The sequence below is a fragment of the Narcine bancroftii genome, chromosome 2 (assembly GCF_036971445.1).
Source record: "Narcine bancroftii isolate sNarBan1 chromosome 2, sNarBan1.hap1, whole genome shotgun sequence".
Classification (NCBI taxonomy): Eukaryota; Metazoa; Chordata; class Chondrichthyes; order Torpediniformes; family Narcinidae; genus Narcine; species Narcine bancroftii.
In genome coordinates, this window is record NC_091470.1 from 41,207,404 (window position 1) to 41,221,358 (window position 13,955).

The following is a 13,955-nucleotide window of genomic DNA, read 5'->3' on the forward strand; positions in this document are numbered from 1 at the left end:
GACCAGTATGGAGTGGTAGCATCAACATTTACCACTATTTTGAGTTTGTGCTCATAATTATATATAAAAGTTATGTAACCAAACTTGAATAACCCATAAACCAAAACCTATATTCTTACAAAGTCTGTCAGTTGATGCTGTGCTTTACTACTGTCAGTTACCCAAAGGCAATATGGTCCAAGCAGATGAGAAATCAGACTTGCCAATATTGATGTTGAGTAGATTACATTCAAAAATCCTTTCCCTCTCCCCTGCTAGGCTGGGGCTAGCATTGATGTGAACCATGAGCAACTTTGTGATAGAGGATGGCAGAGCTGCCAGTCGGTAGCTATTTAGGTATATTATTGTACTTTGGTATGGTGGTTGCCATTTGGAAAGGAGTGAAAAATGGCCTACTGTAGGGAGCGAATAAGGATATCTGTAGCTATACTCACCATTTAATCTGAGCAGATTCTTAGGACATGTCCTGGGGCTCTATTTGGGCTATCACTTTCTGCAGGTTCACTCTCCAGAATGAATTTACATGGTTGTACTCCATCTTTATCTTATTGCTGTGATAGACAATTTGAGGTGAAGTTTATATCTCTCCTGCATTTGAGGTGATGTATAAAATGTATCTTAATTTTTGACTTTCAGGAAACAAGAATCAATGATTTGCATTGCCTTGACTTAGACACGTGGACTTGGTCTGGAGAGTAAGTAGTTCTATAAAATGCTCCTATGCCTATTTCTTAAATTATGTTCTTGTGTTCACACATCTTTGGGCAAAAATTGTTTGATGTGCCTTTTCTGTGGCACCTGCTTTTAATTGAAATTAGACACTTTTTTAGTCCAGGTTTCAGTTTTTTGCAAGAAGTATCTAAGTGTCACAGATTTAATATTCTTTAGGCTTCTGATTCAATTCTTCAAAAATTGCCTTTTTTGCCACACATAATCAAGCAAAAAGAGAATTTTCTTGGAATTAGCCAGGTTTTTCCAAATATGTACTAATTTGTTTAACAAACAGACCACTTAGCTGTTCACAAAAAGTCACAAACTTCAAGACCTTTTCATAGTCCTAAATAATGCTAAAACAATAAATCTAGAATGTCCTTAACTTTTAGTACAATTTTTAGGAATTTGTGAAATCGAAACTTGAAATGAGAATTTTTCTGAGGTACACCTATTTACTTAATTTTCTTGATTCAGTCTCCAATTCTGGCATATCTGTGCTTTGAACTGAAATGCCGCTGTACAGTTGCTGAGGATGGGTTGCACTTTTAATTAATTGCTTGGCATCGCACTACATGTTAAGTAGTGACATGCTTGCAGAAATTATATTGAAGGTAAGTAACTTGAATATCCAAATAGGAAATTAGTTCCTACTATCCAAATATGAAATTAGTTCCTACTATCTGAATTAAGTTGGGCTTTCTTTTGAAGTGCATACTAATCTGCATTGTTAAAACTGGTGTTCATGAGATGAACTTTGTCAGACTTCATCTCTTGCCTAAGCGTACAGTTCTCTGTAACGTCACATTTTATCTTTGTGATACTATGTCAAGTTGTACACTGTGTACTTAGTTCTGATATAGAAATTTTTGTCCTGTATCATTTTGGAAAATATTATCACCAAGTGTTTTTTGAATCAAGGCAGTTACCCAATACAGGAGAAAGTGTGTTATTAGCTCCATTGAAGATTGATGTTAATTATGGATTTTTTTAAAAAAGTATTGTTTGATAAAAGAGATTACAAAGATCTTCCCTCTCCGCCTAAACCAAAAAGTATCAACTACAAATTTAATAATAGGTTTTTTTTAGTTTCCAGATCACTAATGAAAATTATGAATAGCACCACAGCAACTTCTGATATGATGTACCCTTTGCTCCCACTCTTGGCTTCTTGAACAACTAGTAGAGCTACTGTCTCACAGCACCAGAGATCCTGGTTTAATTCAGATTTCAAGTGGTGTCTCCTAATGGCAATTGGGGTTTCTTCTGAGTGTTCCAGTTTCTTCCACCTCACAAGTTTGTGTGTTAATTGGACATTGTAAATTGCACCCAATGCTTTGGTGAGTGATAGATTCCAGCATTGGGACACACAGTCCCACTGAGGAATTGCCACTCAGATTGCACAGCAGAGCGGCCAACACAGAATCAGACTTAATTGACTTCGATTTGTTTGGGAAGCAAAAGGAAAGGCAAAATATGTTTTAATAAGTTCCCTTTAACTTAATGTGTGCAATTATTGAGTTGTAGTTTTTCTTTTCAGCTTGAATAGTTTACTTGAATATCTTTAAATGTCCTTGATGTTGGGGCATTTAAGCTATTCAAATATCTCACACCTTTTACAATTAAAAAAGCCCCACTCCTTATTTTAGCTATGAAAGGTTTTCAGGGGTGGATCTTCCAAACCACATTGTCTGGAACCCAGTTAATGCTCAGACCTTGCCATTGAAGGAGGATGCAAAGAGGCAGCGTGATGAGGGTCCTTTATTATGTTGACTGCATTCTTAAGGCAACACTTCACATTAGATGCATTTGAGTATGGACCAGGCTATGTTTGTTATCTTCTGGAGGCTTCTGCATTCTTGAGCAATCAAATTCCCAAACCAGGCATTGATCTTACCTGTCTGTATACTTTCCATAGTACACCTGTAGAATTCATTAATCTGAACTGTTAATTTCTATTTCTCCTTCATAAATGTTATTTGAGTATTTCCAGCATTTTCTCTTTTTATTTCACATTTCCGGCATCGACAGTTTAATTTCCTTCTTGGGTTCAGAACTGGTTGCTAATCTATTAATTTTTTTTAAATTTAGAGATGAAGCATGGTAATAGGCCCTTCGGTACACAAGCCTGTGCCACCTTTTTAAATCCATGTGACCAATTAACCTACTAACCCCACAGGTCTTTGGACTGAGGGAGGAAACTGAGATTCAACCAGAGGAATCCCATGCAGACATGGGGAGAACATGCAAATTCCTTACAGACCGTGCCAGATTCAGACCCAGGTTGCTGGTTTAAATGTAGCACCACAAGTACTGTACTAAGTTATAATCGTGTGTAGCACACCAATATAAACCATTCACATTGAGCATAAACTTGAGTGGTTCATTTAATTAATAGGTATGTTTTTATTGGTACACAGCTGCACTAGGATTATATTTTTTATTTTTTTTTACTCCCTTAGAATTACTGTTAAAGGAATACGTCCACAAGGACGATCATGGCACACACTGACCTCTGTGACAGACGATCAGCTTTTCCTTTTTGGAGGACTAAGTGCAGAAAGCCAACCACTTAGTAAGTGTATGCACAATTCTGTTGCAGTTTATGCTGGCAGATTCAGTTTGTAATTGGGTAATTACCCCTTGCACACTTAATGAACAGTGATACCCCTGTCAAAATCAAAATCTCTCTCAAACACTCATTTTCCCTAGTCTTCATCTTCTCTAATCTCATCTAGTGATGTCTGAGATTGTTCATTATCTATATCACCTCTCTCCAGATGTCATCTGCTCCCTTCCCCACCCTCCCTGAACTAGCACTGGAGCTCAAGAAAACAAAATTTCCTTAACAACCTCTGATTCATGCACTATTCGGGACACCATAGGAAACTCAGGAGGCTTGACCATCTTAGCAGGTGCATTTTACTAGATTGTGAATGTTACAGAATTTGTTGTAACATTCAAAAGCTCATGCTTCAATTATCAGATACTTTGTGGGGGGAGAAATTTTTTTTACAATTTCTGTCATCATTCGTTCATTATACAACACACTGATCAAGTTGCCTTACTGGGCAGGTCCCATATGCCTGCATTTGGCACACATCCTCAACTTGTTCTACCCACGTACCTGTCTAAATGCATTTTAAATTAGCAATTGTAACCCATTTCTGGCAGCTTATTCTATAGACTCTTTCAGGTGGCCAGAATACCACAATGTAAAGCTGCATATTCTACCTCTATGTGGCTCTCGTGGTACCCACCTGAAAGAGCAGGAGGTGCCTCTGAGGCGCACTTTCTAACCCTCCTCTGGGAGGGATAATTGCTGGAGCACTGAAGTCTCCCTTAGGCACCTGAATGCAGCCACCTTTAAGCAGCTGCTAAGGGGTGGGATGATGACAATCAGCCAGCAACCCAGCTCCCCGCTGACTGACAGCCCCCCTCCTCACTGCCCCTTCCCCCCAGGCATAGGGCGTTGGGACAGGGTCGGCTGGTGCGGGGAGGGGGGTTGTCAGGCATTCTTCAAGAGAGTACATCTGTATCATTGCAGATACCAGAGCAAAATTACAAAAAGAGAAAAGTAAAAGTGGCAGACAAAAAAAATGCAAAAGATTACTAGATTATAAAAGGACTGAGAGTAAAGCCACTTTATCTGAATGTTGTAGCACTGGAATAAAGGTCAATATGGTTATGGCACAAATCAGTGCAAAGGGGTATGATTTACTGCCAATTTTCTAGAATTTGGACATCCCAGTGGAGTATAAGACAGCAAATGCCTTGCCACTGTAAAGAGAGGAAGTAGGAAAAAGGCAGCTAATTATGGGCCAGCTCACAATGTTTGGTCAGGAAAATGCTTGAAGCTATCATTAAGGAGAAATAGTGAGATATCTGGGTAGAAATTCTTCTATCAGGCAGATGTAACAGATTCTGGAAGGTCAGATCATGTTTAACAAATGTACTAGAGGTTTTTTTTTTGAGGATACATGAGCACAGTGGATAAGGGAGAATAGGTGGATGTTATATATAATACTTGGATTTCCAGAAGGTGTTTGATAAAGTGCTTCTGCATAAAAGACTTCTGGATGAGGTAAGGATGCATGGAATTTGGCATAACGGATAGAAGGCAGAGTTTGGTAAATGTGTGTTTCTCTGGGTAACAGTGAGTGGTGAGTGGGGTGCTACAGGGAACAGTGCCAAGCCTGCAACTGTTCACAATATACACAAATGATTTGGAGAAGAGGACCAATATGGTGCCTACAAGTTTGTTGATGAGGCTAAATTGAGTGGAAAAGCAAATTGTGCAGACTGTCTGCAAAGACATATAGATAGATTAAGTGAGTGGGAAAAGATTAATCAATAGATCCATTTTGGAAGAAAAAGGTTAATGGTGTTATATTTAACTTGTGATAAATTGCAGCATGCTGTCATGCAGAGAGACTTGTGGGAGCGCTTGTGCATGAATCGCAAAGGTTGGTTTGCAGGTGCAACAGGTAATCAATAAAATGAATGAAATGTTGCCATTTATTGTGAGAGATTTAATTTAAAAGTGGGGTGCTCTGTGGCAACTGTACAGGGTACTGGTGATGATGTACCTGTTGTTCAGTTCTCATCTCTTTACTTGAAAAGATATTCTGGCTTTGCAGGCAATGCAGTGGAGGTTCACCAAGTTGATTCCAGAGATAACAGGATTAGCCTATGAGGAGAGATCATGGGACTAGATTCATGGAGTTGAGAATGAGAGGTAATCTTATTTGTGATCTCCATCAGTCGTGATCAAAGCTGGAGTGGCCTCTCCCAGGCACAAGCCAGGGCAGAGTTGATATGGAGATTCGTCTGTTGCCCATGCAGTGTGATCTACCCCCTCTCCATGCTTATGACAGGTCCGTGAATGACTAAAGTTGATACAGTTTGGTGCCAGCAGCATCGCAGGAGTTGCTTTGCCAGTGCTGGATACAGAACTCAGCTGCCTTCGGGACTCCGACTCTAGATATTTCCTTGGGGTTTACCCCCAAAGACTTTCCCTTGAGTGTATATATCAACAAGGCAGCGAAATCAGTTTTCCATCTTCTAGATGAGTCACCATCTGTGGTTAATGAGCCTCATCTGCCCAGAGCAACTGTTTTAAAGGCACCAGTGGCTTGCCTTTGCCCCTTTTCCTGTCAGTGAGAACAGCTCTGTCGGGCATAGGAGGCCAGGAGTTGGACTTGATTTTCAGAGGTTGTTTGAGACACGTGCCATGAAGAGCATTTGTGTAGCGGTGGGAGCTTGTCCCCACTACCACTCTTCAACTATGACAACCTTTAGAGTTGGGAATCTTATAGAAACATACAAAATCATGAAAGGAACAGCTAAGAGGCAAGAAAGTTGTTTACACTGGTAGGTAAGACTAGATTTGGAGCACATGGCTTCAGGATTTGGGAGAGTAGATTTGGAAAAGAAATGAGGAGGAACTCCTTCTCCCAAAAAGTAGTGAATCTGTGAAATTCTGTGTCCAAAGAAGCTGTGAATGCTCTCTCATTAAATATATTTAAGACACAAATTTTTGCACAGTAAGGGATTTAAGGGTTATGAGGAAAAGGTTGCCAAGTGTGGCTAGATCAGCAGTGATTTCATTGAATGGCAAAGCAGGCTTGACAGACCAGAAGCCCTATTTCTTATGTTAGAATCATAGAACATTGCAGCACAGAAAACAGGCCTTTCAGCCCTCTCATCTGTGTTGAACTATTATTCTACCTTGTCCCACTGGCCTACACCCATACCATAAGCCTCCCCACACCTCTCATCCATATATCTGTCCAAATATTTCTTAAATGTTAAAGTAGAAAACCCGGATTTCTATCAGAGGACGACGATCGGGCTACCTTCAGGAGAGTTAATCCGAGGAAATTATCCAGTCTGAATGGAGTACTTGGCTGAGTTTCACACAGGTGTGTCAGATTATGTTGTGTTTGTATTGTATATAGATATGTTTTTTGGGAGATAAATTGAGGCAGGTTTTTTAGTGTAAGTCACTTACAAACACTTAAAAACAGATCTCATTTAAAATATTGGCGCTCTGTTCAGGCCAGACTAGGGCGGCTCCTGGGGACCTTTGCAAAATCTTTGGGGAGTGCCCAAGAGACTTCACTAATGGATTGTTGTTTTGAAAAGCAACAGATGAAAGAGATTGGAGGAGGAGTAGTTCAGAGCCACAGGCTGCCTGGAGTGCAGCTTGCTGTTGTAAGAGGGTCATGTGGTTTTGCAAGCAGAGAGAATCAAATAGGTTTTTTTCTCAGAGAGAGAGAGAGAGAGAGAAAGAGAGCAGTTTTACAGTCAGCAACAACAGCTGGGACTGGAACAGGACAACCTGGCAAGCTTGTGGAAAAACCCCATTTTGAAGATGGGATGTGAATGCTTAGTTCAGCCTGGTCAAAGTCCTTGTGGCTCATACAAGAGGAGAGGACTGGCTGCCTAATGTTTCACTTGAAATAAGAGAAACAGAAAGGAACTCTGTGGTGACCTTAAAGAAAGAGGTTATCATCTGGAAAACCCTGATGGCGCAAGTTTCTTCAGCAAGACACTGATGTGGCTGATTCCAAGGGATCAGTTTGTGTCCAGTGAACAACAAATATCTCTCTGAAAACCGACAAGAACCTTCAAGCACCAAAGCATGGTGAACTTCATAAATGTTAAATTCTGTGCACAGTATAAGAATTACATGCAACCAGTAAGCTTGGAGGAATAAGAAGTAAGATTGGACAGTGAATCAAATAACTTTTCTGAACTTAAATACATGTTACATACATGTGCGCTTAGAATTATGAGGGGGGTTAAGTTAGGTTAGTTAAGTTAATAGTGTGATCCTGTTTTCATGTTTAAAGATAATTAAAAGCAAATTTTGTTTAAATAACCATTTGTTTTGGTGAATATCTTGCTGTTGGATTTTGGGGTATTCTGGGCTTATAACATGAATGGATCTGTGCTTAAGAAGAGTGTGGTAGCCTGCGTAAATGACTACTGAACAGAGGCACAGAGGTTTTGAAGCGTATCAGCTCCTGCCAACATGGATCCATTCTAGTTTGCCTACTGCAGTCACAGGTCTACAGCAGATGCCATCTCAGTGGCTCTACCCAAAGCCCTGGAACAACTGGACAGCGAAGATACATACATCAGGATCCTCTTTATCAACTGCAGTTCAGCATTCAATGCCATCATCCTCTCAAAACTAATCAGCATACTCCAAAACCTAGGCCTTAATATCCCATTGTGTAATTGGATCCTGGATTTCCTCACCTCAAGTGCACAATCAGTGAGGATGGGCAAGAACATCTCCACAATCTCCATTATTACCGGAGCATTAATGGGCTATGTTCTTGGACCCCTGCTCCACTTACTTTACACCCATGACTGTGTGGATTGGTACAACACCATAAAGAAGTTTGTGGATGATAAAATGGAAACACTGGGTTGTATAGAAAGGGGAAATGAGTCAGCATATAGGAAGGAGTTTGAAAACCTGGCTGAATGGTGTACTATCACCTCTCATTCAATGTCACCTAAACAAAGGGGAAATGAGAAGTGCGATCCAGTGATCATTAGGGGATCAGGTGGAGAGAGTCAGCAAATTTAAATTTCTGGAGTCACTATTTCAGAGCACCTTTCCTGGACCCAATGCATGAAGGTCATCATGAAAAAAGCATGTTAGCACCTCTCTCAGGAGTTTGTGGAGGTTTGGTATGACATTGAAAACCTTGGAAAGTGTGCTGACCACTGCTTCACAAATATCTCTGAGTGAAAATCCCTGCAAAATATGACAGTCAGAGCCCAGTACATCACATGCAAAACTCTCTTCCCTAGGCTCTGCCATTTTCCTGAGTAAATGCAGATGCAGATCTCCTCATCTCTTCTGGCTCCATACATAGCCAATCACCCTTGATCTTCAAGAAAACAAATTTTGTTCCTTACTAACTTTTGCTTTTAATATATCTGTAGAAGTCTATAATTTTCCTTTTCCTTGTCTACCAAAACAACCTCATGTCTTTTTTTAGTCCTCCTGATTTCCCTCTTGTACTTTCTTGCATTCTGTATACTCCTAAAGAACCTCATTTTACTCCTTCTTGCCCATACCTGGTATATACCATTCTCTTCTTAACCAGATCCCCCAATATCCCCAAAAACCAAGGTTCTTTATTCCTTGGTTTGCCTTTAATACTGACAAGAACAGACAATCTCTGTACTCTCAAAATGTTAGCTTTGCAAGCCTTTCACTTACTGAGTACATCCTTAACAGAAAACAACCTCGCCCAATCCATACATTCTAGATCCTTAAAATTGGCTTTTTTACAATTTAGAATCTTAATCCAAGGACCATACCAAATAGCATTATGATCACTGGGCCCAAAATACTCCCCTACACATACTTCTGTCACCTGTCCTGAACATATTTGACAAACTCCAAGCCATCTAGCCCTTTTACAGTATGGGGGGTCCCAGTCAATTTGTGGAATTTTAAAATGATCAATTGTCAGAACTTTATTTCCTACAGCTGTCTGTTATCGCTCTGCTCTTCAAATTCTCACTAACTATTGGGCAGTCTTTAATACAACTCTATTAATGTGGTCATACCTTTCCCTTTCGTCAGCTTCACCCATATAGCCTCAGTGGGCGAGCCCTCTGGTCTGTCCTATCTGAGCACAGCTACAAGTTTATCTGATGAGCAATGCTACTTCTCCCCCTTTCATCCCTCTCACTCCATCACGACTGATGGATCCCCAGAACATTAAGCTGCCAGTCCTACAACCCAACCAAGTTTCACTAATGGCCATAGTCCTAATCATACATAGCAATCCACAACCCAAGCTTGTCTGCCCTTGCATTGAAATAGATGCACCACTATGCACAGCCCTTTCATTTCTGTCTTTGTATGCAGTCTTAACATTTTTTCTGACGCTATCTGCTCTGGCATTCTGGTTCACATCCCCCTGCAAATCTAGTTTCAATCCCCCAGAGCAACACATGCAAACCTTTCTGCAAGGATATTAGTCCCCTTTAATTTCAGATGCAAAGTAACCTGCTGGTACAGGTCCCACCTTTCCTGGAAGAGAACCCAATGATCCAGAAATGTGAAGCTTTCCCTCCTGCACCTTCTCTTTAGCCAGCTATTAAGCTGCATTATTTCTACATGAACCACAACATCCAGCTGCTCACTCTCCCCCTTGAAAATGCCATGAACCCAATCCGAATTATCCCAAAACCTGGCATCTGGGAGGCAACGTGCTATCCAGGATTCTCAATCTTTTCCCCTCACTATTGACTTTGTGACAGAGACCTAACTGCCATGACTTTCCCCAGTAGGATATTTTCCTCAATGATATTCATGTATTTGAGGGGAACAGCCACAGGAGTACCCTGCATTGTCTGTCTGTTCCCTTTCCCTCTCCTGACTGTCACTCAGCTACCTCCTGCCTCCTAGGTGTGATTGCATCCCTGTAACACCAGCTCCAATTCCCTAACACAGTTTGTAAATAGTTGCATTTGGACGCACTTCTCACAGATGAAGTCATCAGGGATACTGTTGGCTTCCCTGACTATCCACATTCTGCAAGAGAGGCATGTCCCTGTTCTGGTTGTCATTCCCATTGTTAATAGAGAGGAAAAAAAATGACAAAAACCTGTCCTTACCTTGCTAAATTCTTTTATTCCTCAACAGGGTTGTGTTGTCCTGTCCTTGCCTCTGTTCTAAAGCCAAACTTCAAACTCCCACATTGGTGAATCTATTTCAGCTCCTCTTCCCTTTTTTTGGCTACAGCTAATTAAACACTCCTCATTCAAAGTCCTGCTCTCACATTTCTCGAGGAGAAACAAAACCATACATCATTCTCACAGTTTTTTTTATGTCAGAAAGTTATTTGAAATCTGAATAAAGTTATACAACATGGAAACAGGATCTTTAGCCAATTTGTCCATACTACAAAGCTGTCTACTCAAGCTAGTTTCATTTATCTGCATTCAGCTTATACCCAACTCTTTTCTTATCCTTATACCTCTCTAAATGTCATTTAAATGTTATAATTGTATCTCCCTCTACCTCTTCCTGTGGTAGTTCATTTCATATGCCACCATCCTCTATGGAAAAAGGTGCTCCTTGGAACCCTATTAAATCTTTTCCCTCTTGCCTTAAATCTTTGCCCTTTAGATTTAGATTCCCCTATCCTGGAAAAAGGATATGACTATTATATCTATGTCCCTCATGATTTTATAAACCTCTGTAAAGTTTCCCCTTAACCTCCTTTACTCCCTAGAGAAAATTTACATCCTAACCAATCTTTACCACTAATTCAAACCTGCCAATCCAAGTAAGATTCTTCTGAATTTAGTGCATATTTTCCAATTAAACCTCAATGACCAGAACTGAAAATAATGTTTCCAAATGTGATCTCACCATTGTCTTGTCATCCAGCTATAGGAAAGCTATCATTAAGCTGAAAAGGATGCAGAAAATATTCATGAGAATTTTATCCTGGCCAGTAGGCTTGAATTATAAAGAGCTGCTGGATTGGCTGAGACTTCTCTCCTTCACAGTATCTAATAGTCTAAATACACCTGGGATTGTCTGATCTCAGAAGTTAAGCAGGCACAGGACTGGTCAATACTTGGAGGGGAGACTGTCTAGAAACACCAAGTGCTGAAGGTTTCTTGAGGGGCGCTGGACAAAGTGGCGACTCTCTGTCTTTCTTACAGTCGACAGAAGTTAAAGATTTCATGTATGTTACATTCTAAATGCAGTACTATGGAACATAGGAACATAGGAAGTAGGAACAGGAGTAGGCCAAAAATGGCCCATTGAGCCTGCTCCGCCATTCAATACGATCATGGCTGATCTAATTTATGACCTAACTCCACCTACCTGCCTTCTCCCCATATCCCCTAATTCCTCTATCATGTAAAAATTTATCTAACTGAATTTTAAATATGTTTAATGAGGCAGCCTCAACCACTTCCCTGGTTAGAGAATTCCAAACATTCAGTACTCTCTGGGAAAAACTATTTTTCCTCATCTCTGTCCTAAATCTACTCCCCCGAATCTTGAGACTGTGTCCTCTCGTTTTAGTTTCCCCAGCCAGCTCAAAAAACCTTCCTACATCTATCCTATCCATACCCTTCATAATCCTATATGTTTCTATAAGATCTCCTCTCATTCTTCTGAACTCGAGCGAATACAATCCTAGACGATTTAATCTTTCATCATAAGTCAACCCCTTCATCCCAGGGATCAACCTAGTAAACCTCCTCTGGACCGTCTCCAAAGCTAGTATATCCTTCCTCAAATATGGAGACCAGAACTGGACACAGTACTCCAGGTGCGGTCTCACCAGTACCTTATACAGTTGCAACATTACCTCCCTACTCCTGAATTCAATTCCTCTAGCGATGAAGGCAAACGTTCCATTTGCCTTCTTAATAACCTGCTGCACCTGCAACCTAACTTTTTGCGATTCATGCACAAGCACTCCCAAGTCCCTCTGCACAACAGCATGCTGTAGTTTTTCACCCTTTAAATAATATTCAGCTCTTTTATTTTTCTTGCCAAAATGGATAACCTCACATTTAATAACATTGTACTCCATCTGACAGACCTTTGCCCACTCATCCAGTTTAACTATATCCCTCTGCAGACTCTCCACATCCTCATTACAATTTGCTCTTCCACTCAATTTGGTGTCATCCGCAAACTTGGCTACACCACATTTTGTCCCCTCCTCCAAGTCATCAATGTAAATGATGAACAGTCGTGGGCCTAACACTGACCCCTGCGGCACCCCACTTACCACTCTCTGCCAACCTGAAAAACTCCCACTTATCCCGACTCTCTGCCTCCTGTCAGACAACCAGTTTTCAATCCAGGCCAATATATTTCCCCGGACTCCACTTTCCTGTAACTTACTGATAAGTCTCTTGTGTGGCACCTTATCAAACGCTTTCTGGAAATCCAAATATACAACATCAACCTGTTCCCCTCTATCCACCGCACCCATTATATCCTCAAAGAATGCTAACAAATTTGTCAAACTTGATCTTCCCTTTCTAAAACCATGCTGCGTCTGCCTGATTGAACCCTTACGTTGCAAACGTTTCACTATTTCATCTTTAATGATGGCTTCAAGCATATGTGATCATAATAGAACCTTTACCTTTATGATAGGAGAATGAAGGGGGATCTTAGGCTTATAAAATCATGAAAGGAATAGATAAGGTAAATGGTCATAGTTTTGTCGTGCCTCAGGTTGTGGAACTAAATGGTATTAGACTTAAGGTGAGAGAGGAGATATTTTTAAATGACCAGAATTGCAAGAGGAAATGTTATGGGGCAGGTACAGTTGTAATATTTAAAATACATTTAGACTAGTACATGGATAGGAAAGGTTTTAAGAGATATGGCTGATTAAGGTAAATGGAACTAACTTTGGTAGATAATTTGGTTGGCATTGGCAAGTTGGACTAAATGGCCTGTTTTCCTGCTGTTAATCTCTGACTCCAAGTACTGGTTTTCCTGTCTTGAAAATAATATATTAAGTCTAACTAAATCTAAATGATAACCTGTTACAACCAGGTGTAAAAATGTCTCTCTTCAACTTTTGAGCATTGTTAATTATAATAGTGGCTTTGGTTAATTGGAGGCTTAAATTTGTCAGTAGTGTTTTTTTTTCATTTCTTCCAGGTGATGCATGGATATACAGTGTTGGAATTAGTGAATGGAGGCAACTGGAACATTGTCCTAAGAACAGACCCAGGTATATATAAGGCAAAGCTGCTGAAGAATGCAATTTTTATAGTGATGAAAGATTAGTAATTTTTATTATTTAATAGGAATTTTAGATTTAGCCATATTTCAGTTTTTAGGTAAAAGAAGATGATGAAGGTAATCTTTAAGTGAATGTGTCTGTTGTAAAAAATTGCACTGTTTTAATCATTGAGCATATGCAAAATTTCAAACACCAAAGTTGCATTGTCCAGTTCTAAACAATTAGTTTAGAATAAATATTCCTTATTAATTAAATAATTACCATGCTTTCTAAATTTAAAACTATCCATTTTTAAAAAATAAAAATGTTTCAATAAAATAATGTGTATTAACAAAACTGGTTAAAGTCTGGTAACTAACATCAGTTATAGGGAATATAGTAAAACCTCGTTAGAACGTGGTAGTTGGGATCCAAGATTTCATACTGCATTTCAGCCAAGTCGCAGAACAGATGCTAAGTACATGG

At 40.0% G+C, this 13,955-nt stretch overlaps 1 protein-coding gene across 12 annotated transcripts in view; it reads left to right on the plus strand.

Annotated features, from left to right (window-relative positions):
- Positions 1-13,955, plus strand: part of LOC138753421 (kelch domain-containing protein 1) — a 121,277-nt gene that overhangs the window by 69,034 nt on the left and 38,288 nt on the right. For all 12 annotated transcript variants that reach the window (XR_011351156.1, XM_069916387.1, XM_069916384.1 and 9 more), the window contains 3 exons: positions 637-695; positions 3,174-3,286; positions 13,406-13,478. Coding sequence is in view for 11 of the 12 variants with exons in the window: in XM_069916387.1 (XP_069772488.1) it covers positions 637-695; positions 3,174-3,286; positions 13,406-13,478 (245 nt within the window). In the remaining variant the exon portion in view is untranslated. The remainder of the gene's footprint in view (positions 1-636; positions 696-3,173; positions 3,287-13,405; positions 13,479-13,955) is intronic.